The sequence below is a fragment of the Cuculus canorus genome, chromosome 3 (genome assembly GCF_017976375.1).
Source record: "Cuculus canorus isolate bCucCan1 chromosome 3, bCucCan1.pri, whole genome shotgun sequence".
NCBI classification, from domain to species: domain Eukaryota; kingdom Metazoa; phylum Chordata; class Aves; order Cuculiformes; family Cuculidae; genus Cuculus; species Cuculus canorus.
The window spans coordinates 29,764,884-29,778,271 of NC_071403.1; the positions used below are offsets into that span (position 1 = coordinate 29,764,884).

The 13,388-nt window shown below is 38.2% G+C and overlaps 1 protein-coding gene across 1 annotated transcript in view; it reads right to left on the reverse strand.

Annotated features, from left to right (window-relative positions):
* PREP (prolyl endopeptidase) overlaps window positions 1–13,388 on the reverse strand; it is a 107,433-nt gene that overhangs the window by 45,230 nt on the left and 48,815 nt on the right. The window contains exon 8 of the mRNA XM_054061942.1: window positions 9,342–9,533. Within this exon, the coding sequence (XP_053917917.1) occupies window positions 9,342–9,533 (192 nt within the window). The remainder of the gene's footprint in view (window positions 1–9,341; window positions 9,534–13,388) is intronic.

The following is a 13,388-nucleotide window of genomic DNA, read 5'->3' on the forward strand; positions in this document are numbered from 1 at the left end:
AAGCTCTAGCAGGTGTAAGAAAAGGGCTATTCTGAGGTCATATCCTTCACACAAAAAAGACAAACCAACACATTTAGTCAAGAAGCTGATGTTGTTAAACAGCATTCTTGAGATTCTAAGGTAGTAGCAACACGATACACCAGATGGAACTCAATCTGGCAGAAGGGCGCAGGCACAAAGCATTCTGCAGAGGTTCCCGAGGTTCATTTCCTCTATGCCTCTCCTGGCAGTTCTGGGTCCCTGTAGAGCTGCTCACCTCAGCTGTGCAGGAACAAGAGCTTCTGCTTCACAGAACCTTCAGTTTGTTCCCCAGAAAAATTAAAGAGAAGAAAAACCCATAGATCTATGAACTTTTTAATGGAATGACAATTTTTCTTTAATTATACTTTGGCAAATCCAAACTGATGAAAAAAATAAACAAATCAAGGCTAGCAATTTATACAAAAATCCCTGCAGTTCTCCGCAATTTTCTGCAGTTCAATCCCCATCTTTATATCCTGTGAAATGTAGAAGTTCTTTAGGGCTCCATTTCACTCAGTATATATCACATAATATATTTCCTCCTGTCTTCTGTGCCATTGGCATTGGATCTCTAGTGATAAATCTATTTATTTACTCACACAGACAGGAAAACGATTAAAACCTCTTTATGTCTCCTAGTATTTTTGTCATTTAAGAAATAGGTTACTCTGCTTTGCATCAGAAGTACTTCAACAACTTCTCATTAACTCATGAATCAAATACCAACTGGACAAAACACAAACAAGGTTAGAAGTCAAGAAAAAAAAAACTAGAAAAGAGGGAATGATGGATAATTTTTTTGTAGGACTAAGTGAGGTGCTAATTCTTGTGCTCTTCCAACTATGTATGTGCAACTTCTCTCCTGACAAGAAGACTGGAAGCGTAAATCATGAGCAAAGTACTAGCACTGGACAATGCCTTCTCTTACTCCTGGAAATAAAAATGAAAAGATGGAATCAAATGAGCAAGAAAAATCAGGTAGGACTGACTGGGGCATGTTGCAATGTCAAATTAGCACTGTAGATGTGGAGTTTAAAATACCAGCATCAGAGGAAAAAACACAGAAAACACAACAGAAGCAAGGAAAAAATTGACTGAATTTTAGTTTTACATTATTCACATTTTAACAGTTCTTTCCAGTTTTCCCAAAGCCCCACAAACTCAAATAATTTGAATTCACAGACTTGGACTGAATACAGTCTTATAAATGCATCTTTGCACATTTATGTTCCAGAGCAAAAGTTCAAAGTTGTACCATTTGTCCCTTCCATTAAGGGAAACAAGTTCTTTCTGAATTGAAGGTCAAAACTCATTCTACAACAATTAGCTTCTTTAGGACTCTCTGCTTTCATATACAATTCAGGTCTGTCATGACCCTCTAGAGCTTGAAGAGCTTGAAATCCTAATAGCTGTCTGCTTTCCTTTTAGCTTGTTCCTGAAGGACCAGTGAAATTTTACACTAGTCTCACTTTCCAGCCATATGAATTTGTGTTACATGAACACTAATATAAAGCTTTACTACTCCCCTCTTCCCAACGACCACCACTGATATTTTAATTCCTGGACTTTCTAACTCCCTCATGAGATTCTAGTCTAAATCTGGGAATTTTCAAACCAACATCCCAGGGTAGAACTCGAATTCAAATTTCAACCATGAAGACACGACCTGAAATAATAAGATACAGCAGAACATAACACTTTATAAATTAATAATTGATGTGTAATTTTAGCTATGGAGTGACTTAAATTTCTTAAGTGAGGCTGGAGAACAGAATAAACTTTGTAAGTTTAATTGTTATATCCAATTACATAGATTGAAATATAGAATCATTCTTGATTATACGAACAAGGAGAATATGCAGTTATTTAAAATATTTATTACATTGCCCCTGCACAAAGATGCCACCATTCACATGTACAACTGTTTCATGAACATAAAATATGATTTTAAAAAAAGAGCATTCTTGCAGTAAAACACCGTTTTTGCCTGCAAATTAACTGCTGTGCAATGAGATCCCGGGAACTCCATTGATTATTCTCAGTAACTGTTGTAACTAAAATGTCCAGGTTTACTCCCAATTCACAAAAAGAATTATAGACACTCTCAGGTAAACTTCAAATGTATATAATATGTAGTTTTGTTTTAGGAAAAATACTAATTAAGCAATCTTTATTTTAAAACTAAATTGTGATGACCCTTAATTCCTCACTAACCATTTGATGAAACATTGCCGTTTAACGGATGTTTTCATTAGAAGTCAAAATACATTATTACCTCAATTTACATATTAAGAAGAGATATTAATCTTTCATTAAAAAGATTAAATTGCCCAGCCCTAACACTGCTTGCTTACTTGGGGATTCCAGCTGTTGAAGAACCTGCCTAGGAAGCAGCAATATTAACTCTTCATCACCTCTTTGGTTTACAAATTAGATGCCCTCAGACGGTGAAGATAACAGATGAGAAAACAACGCAAAAATGTTTTTAAAACATTCCATGAGATTTAGGAACAGAGTTTCTGTGCATAATACCTGTATCATAATAGGTTTTAGTGCATTGCTAAGTGCCTAAAGTGCTAAGTAAAGGAAGCTACAAAGAAATGAGACAATCAAAACAGAGCAAAACATTGAAGCAGACTTGAAAGAGCAGAAGCAAAAAAAAAAACTCACTAAGAACGAATACACATATACAGAGCAAGCTAAAACAGTGCTGAATTAACAAGTCTTTTTTTTGACTGCAAGCTACAAGCTAAGTCTCTGCTACTCCCATACTCAGCATTGAGATCTGCAAATATTGTCGAGATTGTTGCACTTGCAGTCAACCTCCTCAGTTTTGCTCATGCTTTGCAGAACACATTCTACATGCCTCTGTACTTCCTGGAAGCTTTTAAGATCATGTGCTTGCAAATTTCACATCTAAAATTTAAACCTGACACCATTGCTATAGGCTTCCTTAATAGACAAAGGGCAGAAATAAGCATCTTTAGAATGCTGTTCACCCAACTATTTTGGATACCCTGCTCTGGAATACTTGAATTGCTTGCTGGGCATTTTCACACGCAAAAGCGGTTTTTTAGAAAAGTTAACTATCCGAGATCTCTCCAAATGCATAAGGTCAGTTTATTTTCAGCTAATACAAATGAACAAAGCAGTTATTCTCATAGTTAACCTATTTACAAGACACATCAGGCAAAGGATTTATTTTATTAAACAGTTAACATGTAGAGGTTGCCTTTTCCAACCTAAGCCTCTTGGCTCAGGAATGAGAGACGGACACACTTGGAGGCACTCATAGTTGTGAGGCAAGTGCAAAGACTTATCCTTGGTACTGCCCATTTGTCCCTGAAGATGGTAGTGATCATCTTGATGACTACAACAGACCGCACACAACTCTTGAATGGCTGAATTTGGGCTAGAGGAATTATATTTAACAAGGCCTAGAAAACTGAGTTCAACTATCTCTAGAAGAAATGGTCTAGTTCAACCTTTTAGAAATTCATATACTGATATTTTTCAAAAATACTTTTATTTTGACACCCTTCATTACTAGCAAAGGCATGCCACTAACTTGGCACCTGCAACGTTGCTATGAACAACTTTTGAAATAGTTTCAGGGAAAAAAAAGATTGAATTCTTACACTAAGTATCTGTGCCACGAACTTTACTTGCTTATGAAACTTCTGACCTTTCATTTCTGCAGCAGTGGCTACAGCATGTTAAGGGTCCAACTGTATAAACGTACTCTGACAGATACAGGCTGAAACATGGAGAAGAACATGTCAAGCTAGAAGAGATAGGTAGCTGTAAGTCTTCAGCAAAAACTGCTGAGTTACTTGCTGTTCAATGTGCTTGTGTGTCCACTTAACAAATCAAGAACATATTTCAAAGGACTGTCAAAGCTTCAACTGGAAAATAGACCTGGAATGTCATTTTGGTTTCTTTGGTCATCACAGATAGCAACCATAAACTTCAGTGTCTCTTTAGAGTAACAGGTATCCATACTGATCTCAATTAAAATGACCCATAACCACCACTGAAGGTTACTTCTGGGTAGACTTGCAAGCAAAGCACGAGCAATATACAGAATAAACTATTAATCATTCTGAAACATGAGAGCAAATATTGATGAGCTCTCACAACACATGAAAAGGCATATATCTTCTCTCTGAGACACCATTCTCAGTGACAGCCTGCCACATTTAAGCTAATGGAAAAGCTCCAACCAATTTCAACACGACAAAGATTTTATGTCTCACATCCTCTCGGCACAAGACACACAAAGGAGAGAGAGTAGGGGAAAAGCTCTTGTGAAGTTGCAAACATCAGGAGCAATGCTTCCTCAATTAACCTACAGGCCTTAGTTATCTGACTGATGGCAGGTGTTCCATGGCAAACGGAGTTAAACAGAGCCAGAAAAGCCTATCAGGACAACACTTTCAGTCAGGAACATGCATCTTTCCCTGTGTGCCCAGTGAAGGAGTGACGATATCTAGCTCGGACAGATTCTAGGGGGTGCTTTTTGCTGCTGGGAAACATTGGACCTAAGCCACATCCCAGGTTTGGGGTTTTTTTCCCATGTTTCACAGTAGAAGCTTTCAATCTGGTCGTTTGTGTTCCAGCCAATTTCCTCCTCTCTGCCACATTTCTATGCATCTCTGCAGGATGCTTCCTCTGGGCTATACACAGAAAGTCACCTGACTGCTTCTCAGAATAGTCATACCAGCAGAACACACACCTGCTTCACAAGCGAAACTCCCAAACGTGTAAAGCTATGGGTACTCTGAAACAAACACTACAGGGTAATGGAGCACACAAACTTCCTGATGACTGAGATGAACATATGGATTATTCACACCCATGCACAACATAATTTGGGATGAAAAATTTTGCAGTGCTCATTACAGACTTTCCCTCTTGGTTCCACTACAGTCCCAAAAGGTAACTGTATCTTGCAATACATTTGATGATTCTGGGTGGTTGTTCAATATCTGGTTTCCATGTTGTGTTTTCCACTGTAAGCTACTTCCAAAAGAATTATCTAAAATCTAAAAGAATGCCTGGGCCTTTTTTATTTCATGCTGTACTTCAGGTGTGAATAGAACAGTGATGAAAATCTGGCTCCCCCCCCGAAACTCTAAAGTGTTTATGAATTAGCTAGCAGGTTGAAGGTACGAATGACTATTTTTCATTCAGTGCGCACAAGCTAATTAAGGGAAGAGAAGCATTTTACATGCACTGAGTTTAGGTGTGCTGATGTATACAAAATATAGGACCATGGCCAACTGAGATTCAACTAATTGTTCGAGATACTCACCTCATCTACGACACATCCAGGAATGCGTCTTAATTCTCAGTACTCCTTACTGAGGAGATCTATCCTGTTTTTCATCATCACAACTACAGGGTTGGATATAACTGCTACGCTCAGGTTGCCTTGCTCCACTGGTACTGGGCACTTTTCGGGGCATCACAGTTCCCAGAATTTATTACTTAACCTTCTAAAGACAGCAGATTTATCCTATACCTTAGAAGTAGAGTCAGAGTGTCTGTAATGATCAGTCTGCATCTATGGTTTCATAGCTGTCTTTTAACTAACTCAGCACACCTCCTTGCAGCTATATGGTCATTTAAACTACTCATTCAGCTTTAGACATGAATCTCTCCTACAGTTCTATTTCAGACTCCCTGAAAACTAAAAGTAATACTTTATAAACAAACTCCAAAGGGGGGAAAATGAGTCTCATCATACCCATATACGTTCTGAGGCCACCCCTTAATTTCATTTTAAAATAGCTTTCATTTATTTCTTCCCTTTAGCTAACAGAGTAAAGATCTAAATTTACCTCAACTCTGTGTGAAATCTCTGCTGAGAGTTGTAAAATGAAGTGTGTGTACAACCTCACTGCAGAAATATGTTTGTTTTTTTCCCTGTATTTCCCAAATTAGCTCATTTATAAACAGTTCTGAAAACGAAAAGGTCAAAGCCAATAAAAAAGTCTATCTCAAAGAATATGTTGGACAAACCAAATGACATCCACCAAATGACATACACACACCTTGTAGGCACATGTGTTTACTTCTTGGTTAGATTATATTAGCTATACCATCTTCCCTAAGAATGCATTATGATACTTTGCGGAATTTCTCTTTTGCCCATTGATAGATACTTGCAGACCACCAATTCTTAATTTTGAATTTATTGTTCATAAATAAAACTATCTCTGTACAGCTTTTATGAAACTGAACTTAAGTTAATACATTGCAACAAAGGCAGCTATAGCTGCCAGGAAGATCACACCAGAGCAGAAGACTTTTGAGCTGAATATCACTCCAGTAAAAAACATTCGCGACCTAGAGCATCACTAACTATAAATTTTACAAAGAAATTTTAATACAGCTAATTACATCTCGGTAAAGAGTACTCCCACACATGTAAAATTGGACAAGCAGCAATACTCATTTACCTTTGAACCACTGCTGTCCTAGCTTTAGCAGAAGGTGTTTTGTTACATTGTGATCTCTGGATCACACAAAATCACAAAGTCACTTGACTGCCAGGTTTTCAAGACAATGAATTATTAATTGCTTTCTGCTATAATTATGTCTTTCTAAAACAAATCCTGGAATGATTAAAACAACATGACATAGAGACTGGCTTGCTTCCTGACTTCATCAAGTGAACAAGCCTGTATTTTGTTTATTCAGAGCTAAAACCTCCTAAAAGATGAAAAAACTCCCTTATCCTGGTGCTGAGGACACACCATCAATGCGAAACTGTCTACCACAAAGAAGCAATTGAACAATTCAAACTTACGTTACTGTAGTGCTAAGATCACCTTGTAACTCATCTTCTTGTGAAGACACTTTCATTTTTAATTTAATCCAATTCCTTTACATATCAATCCAAAAAGCCAGAGAGAAGTGTACATATGATTGCCTACTCTGGCTTCACATTCCAATATGGCAAAAGCATAGGCTCATTAAGGTTGGAAAAGACCTCTAAGATCACCAAGTCCAACCATCAGTCCAACACTACCCTGCCTACAAAACCATGTCCCCAAGTGCCACATCTACACGTTTTTTTGAACGCTTTGAAGGATGGTGACTCCACCACTTTGATGGGCAGCCTGTTCCAATGCTTCACCACTCTTTCAGTAAATAAATTTTTCCTAATATCCAATCTAAACTTCCTCTGACACAACTTGAGGCCATTTCCTCTTGTCCTATCACTAACCACTTGACAGATGAGACAGACACCCACCTCGCTACAACACCCTTTCAAGTAGTCATAGAGATTAATAAGGTTTCCCCTTAGCCTCCAGACTGAACAGTCCCAGCTCCCTCAGCTGCTCCTCATAAGACCTGCTCTCCAGTCCCTTTACCTGCTTCTTTGCCTTTCTCTGGACACCAGCAGAAGTAACTCTCTATACTCTAGTATAAGCTTAATGGCACACAACAGACTCCTGAAAGTCAGTCTGATCGTTTTATATGACAAATTATGTTTGCCTTCAAGTGTTTAAGAGCTGCATGCCTGTCATATTTACAGTCTGAAGGCCAATGCCCTCAGCAAAGCTGTTTTTTGTTTTCTAAATACAGTTCTTGTTATGATTGTATAGTCAAGGCCATCATCCATTAAAGGAATATTGCATGCATTAAATTTTTTTTTTGTATGTGCACAACCATGAACTCCACACAACTTTGTCTTTAGAATGAAAACAAAATGGAGCCGAGCTAAATACTGCAGTCTAGTGAAGAGTAGATGTGCGCTTTATCTTACTGGGAATACATAGCTAGTGCTTACACAGCCACTGGTCAAAGTTCCTTTGGCTATCCAGACCACATCTCATGTAAATCCACAGACGGTAATCACATTTCACATCAATCACATTTTTCTGTCCCATTCTCTTTGGAAACTTGCTGTCCCGGAGTCAATTCTTCAACTTGGTCCCACTTTATTAATTGCTGTTCCTTATAACTTAAGCATGGCTTCACAGACTGTCAGCAAATTCACACACAATCAGAAATTAGACTTTGAAGAAATTTTTCACTTCCACCTATTATTTATTCTCTGCTTAGGACTTGAAAGATATTTCATTTAAGACGAAGGTTGTTCCTAACTCAAAGAGTTCACAGTCTTAAGAAAAAGATAAGTATCTCACCAAGCTCTATTTTGCTATTTTTGTATTTACCAAAATACGTGAAACACTCTAGACTCTAGGTTTTTTGCAATATCACTACAATTCTGATGTGCTCAGAGTCACCATTTATGTCACACTGGGGACATAACTTGTCTAGGCTGTGGCAGAAATCACGAGACACGTTGTGAAACACAGGCAGAAATTAAGAATTTTTTTAAGTATCTTGAAAAGCGAGATCTTAAGAGGAATTTGAAAGAGTAGTCAAATAGGTTTGTTTTACTGTGGAAAGATGGAAGTTACCAAATATACACAAATGGATCATGTACAGAGAGACTTCTACTTCCACAAAGCAGCTTTTCACTGGAAAAGTAGCAAACATGAATTGATTTGTATAAAGATGGATAAATAAAAAAGCTCAGATTTTTTTTTTAATAGCTATTGTTATGTTAGTCAAATAAATCATAATTTTATTTTGCACTACAGGGAGGACAGACTACATAAATGTATAATACATAAAACACCTGTCAAAAACAGCTCAGAGGAGGTGTTTCTATATTATCTGAAACCAATTCTAACTTTTAATGGCATTTTCCCAAAAATGATGGGATTAAAAAAAAAAACCTTCATTTTGATTACATGAAACCCTAAGATTTAGGTTTTGAACTTGCTTTTATACTTAGAGAATTCTGTCCTTTACCTTCCCTGAGGCCTTCTCTCAAGTGTTGTCTAATCCTGTTATCCCAGGAACAACAGAAAATCCTGTCTCAAACTGACCAACTCTGTTCATAGTGTGCTGCACTACTGCCAGACTTGCTTTTCTCTTCGTTTTGCTTACAAAGTCCTTGTTTCTGTAATCCAAGACTGTCTAGTAAATGTTTACTACATTGACATGAAACAGGAAAATACTTTCCCCTCAATTCCTATGAACACAGAACTAAAACAAGGACAGATGAAACAACTTCACTGGGGCCACACAGGACGTTAGAGAGAGAGGAAAAAAATGAATCCTAGCCCTCTCAAGTCCCAGCAAGTCTTTTAATCACAAATCCTAAACAAAGTTTAAACATACAAAAAAAAAAAAAAAAAAAAAAGAGGTCTGTAAAAGGTCATTCAATAGACTAATTACTGAAATAATTCGAAAAAAGCGGCCTAGAAAGTCTTTTGTTTGACATACGTTCTTACCTAGAACATCTCTTTTATGTTCAGGGATGAGAACTTTCCATTTAGATTCATCTGGGTCACTGAAGTCAATGTTGATTAACTGGTAATTTGGAGAATGGCGATTTGTCTTGAAGGTGAACACTGTTCCTTCATTGGTGACGTACTCATACTCAGCCTCAAAGTTATCTATCAGCTTCACCCACGGAAGAATATCTGCAAAACCAAACACACAACATAAATTCTTCACCTTCTGAAACAAAACCTTTTAATACCTGAGAGCAAGGTCAACCTGACAATTGCTGTAGGCTCTTTCTTCTGGCAGTAACCAGAAGAGGTACACCTACAGAAAGAGCCAAGTATGTACCAAGTACTAAGAATTTACAAAGAATTCTCCAGATTAACAGGCTGCAGTACAAAAAAAAAACCCAACAGTTCATGGACATGTTAAAATACTGCTTTTGAGAGATTACTAGCAAAATACATGCAGAATACTGACACAACTATGTCCAGCATTTCTCTAGCTTGCCTAAGGGGCTGCTGGAAAGATCAGATGTTGGCTGCAGAGGTATTTCTACCACACCGACTGCCCTGGAGCTAACAACGCCAAGCACATCAGGCTCTTGCAAACGGAGCTCACACCCCCACACTCCTACAGACTTCCTGGAATAGTGAGTCGCAGCTGAATTTAAAGACTTGGCACTAAGCTTTATTTTTATTTATAATTACTGTTAAATTATAACATAAATTATTCTTTTTTTTCCCCTTTCTGCAAAATAGTTACTTTTTCTTAAAGTGGAAAGTCTTCCATCCTCCTTAAAATGCCAGGGCTTCCCACAGAATAGAAATGATGTTATTTGAGTGATCATAATAAACTTCAGTATCAGGAATTTCCCTGCCAATTCAGAAACAACATTCCTGCAGAACCTTGTCACCACAAAAGTACAACTGCAGTTAGCTAAAATGTTAACTTCTGGGTTTGTGAACAATGTAATTCTTTTTTCCCTATCAACCTTCTAGAATATCACACTCACTAATGAGAGTACACTTCCCTCAAACATTAATTACCTCCGTTTACTCACTGTACCACAGCCTTTGCATTGACTCAACCTGGAGCTGGGACTGAAAGAGTTCACTACTTTTTACTGTTTTGCAATAGGCATAGAGGCTAGCAGAAAGAAAAAGCAGCAAGATTAGATCAGATATGTAATATAATTGTTACATCTACAACCCAACCTATCAACCAAACCTATAAGTATCATATATTAGCTATGCTGAAAAGACAGAATCCTATTGAAACTTGAAACTAAAGCTTCTGTATCTTAAAATAACATATGACCCACAGACTCCTCCTTTACTAAAACTAAAGATTGTGTCTTTACTTTGAAGAATAAACAAATAAACTGGGCATACATCTGTTAATGAAACTCTGTAATACGTTTGTGCCAGCAAAACAGTGCATCAGCTTATTTTATAATATTAAAAGCTAAGCAGAATAATGGAAGTAGATCATAGCTGTAATTACTCTAAGTTTAAAAAAATAGAAGAATAATTGAGGAAGCAGTGAGATGTCTATGGCAATTTAAAAACCATTAAATGTAATAAGCGAATGTAGCTGGGCCTTGTACATTCACAAAGTTCATATCTCTTAATTGCCGTTTTGGTTTAAGGAAACTTTCCTGTCTCTTCAAGCAAAGTGATAGATTAGCCAATTAAATTCTACTTTTCATACTGCTATAATACAAACTTCCCACATAATCCAGTCAACTTAGTATCCTGTTTCTGAGTGAACCAAATGCACATGGAATCTTAGTTTTCACTGAGGTCAGATGTTTTCTCCTTCTCAAGAGATTTCATGTGGAAGAAAAATCCTGCCAAGTCCCTTCAGTTACTCAAAGCTCTACAGAGAAAACCTGCTTTGATGCCCATAAAACAAAGAAATTCCAGCCTGTAGTGGACTCTGATATATACCAATGAAACTGTTTAAAGATCTCAAGTCACACGCACAAGCATTTTAGCAAATAAAAATTTAACTGCAGCATAATTCCATAACAATATCAGAACATTTGTATTTTAGTAGCTGACAGAACGAAACCATCCTACTAAGAAAGAACAAGATTTCAGAAAAAGAAATCCCCAGGCTGTTGAAAAAAACCCCACTTTTTTAATGGTATATGTGCACAATAACAGTAGTCTCCACGATCACAACAAAAGTTGGATTCTGTGAAGAAAAAGGACAGTAATGCGAGATCAGGAATTTACATTGCTGCCTTGCAACTCATTCATCCACTCCCAAGTGAACAGCTAGGAAAACAGAGAGACGGTTGATACTCCACATGGATACATGAAGTTGTTATTACGAAACAAAGAGCATTCATCTAGTTAAAGTGGATGTTATATAGTCTTAGAAGACAAATATTGCAGATTACAGTACTGAGGGAACGTGTGCTCACCAAGCCACTTTCAATCATTTCAATAGTCCTGGCTAACTGGGGAGTTCCCAGTTGACTGGAGATCAGCTAATGGGATGCCCGTCTACAGGAAGAGCTGGAAAGAGCATCTGGGGAACAGGCCTGTCAGGCTGACCTGGCTGTTGAGGGAAGGTTGTGAAGCAGATCTTCTTGACTGCTATCACACAGCACACGCAGGACAACCACGGGATCAGGCTCACTCAGCATGGGTTTATGAAAGGCAGGTCCTGTCAAACTCACCTCATCTCCTTCTATGACAAGGTGACTGGCTTAATCGCTCTCTACAACTACCCGAAAGGTGGCTGTAGCAAGGAGGATGTTGGTCTCCTCTCCTAAGTAAGAAAGGACAGGACAAGAGCAAACAGCCTAAAGTTGTGTCAGGGGAGGTTCAAGCTGGATGTTTGAAAAAATTTCTTCACCAAAAAGGTTGTCAAGCATTCGAACAGGCTGCCCATGGAAGTGGATGAGTCGCATTCCCTGTTGGTACTTAAAAGACATGTAGCTGTGGCACTTTGGATCATGCTTTAGTGGTGGACTTGGCAGTGTTATGTTTATGGTTGGACCTGATGATCTTAAAAGTTCATTTCCAATCAAAACAATGCTATGGCTCTATGAACTATTTCCAGAGCATTGTCTCACAGTAGTGATTAAAACTAAGGCAGTAACAAGGCAATTACAAGTAGCTGAAAGAGACTATTACATCAGGTGCATCTGCTATACCGTACAGAGCATGGGCCAGAGTTTTTCAATGAGGGGAAGGAACCTTTGCAATGAGATAGATATCAGACATAAGAGGATGCAATTTAGAGCTGGTTGCAGCTGATCCAGTTGTGGCCCTGTGACTGAAAGGGATGTTTTAGCTTTGCCTTAGATCACCCTACTTAGCTGTCTCCTTTGGGCTAGAAGTAACAACCTGGTGACTAGCACTGACAATCCACTGAGTACTAATATGGCTGAAAACTGACATGGAGGGGAAACAGCCTATCCCTAGGCCATACCAGCAGCAGCACAAGAGAAGCAAAGGCCCATGCAGCTCACTAGTATGGCACAGCACCCCTGCCAAGAACTCTGACCATGCAGTTGAGTTGAGCTAACGCCTAGTCATCGCTGAAAAGGAGTTTGTCCTTCATCCCATTACTCCTAATCTGCTGCTGCTGGTTTGCTCATCTGCCCCAGCAGTGACCCAGTTAAACAAGTTAAATGACTAAAAAAAAAAAAAAAAAAAGCTCCAAAATAAAGTTTTCCCTTTCACTGCTCAGGCAGAGGAGTGCCACTATGTACAAGGCAGCCACTATACAAAAGGCAAGAGCGTGCAGTGAGGCAGATTTATTATACATGTGAAAAGCACCAGGCTGAATATCTTGACAGTTTACTGTAGACTGCTGCTATAACCTAATCCTTCACCTGCCAGGCCTTTCACTAAAACACACTGCCGAAGAGGAACAGATGCTTTTGCCAATATACTTCATATCAGCCAGTTATCCATCATAAAATAACTGCATTACAGTAGGAACTGCAGGTAGAGAATTTATAAACTTTATTTGATGGACAATAAAGCCATGCCACACAAAAGAAAACCATAGTCCTACAGAGCTGACCC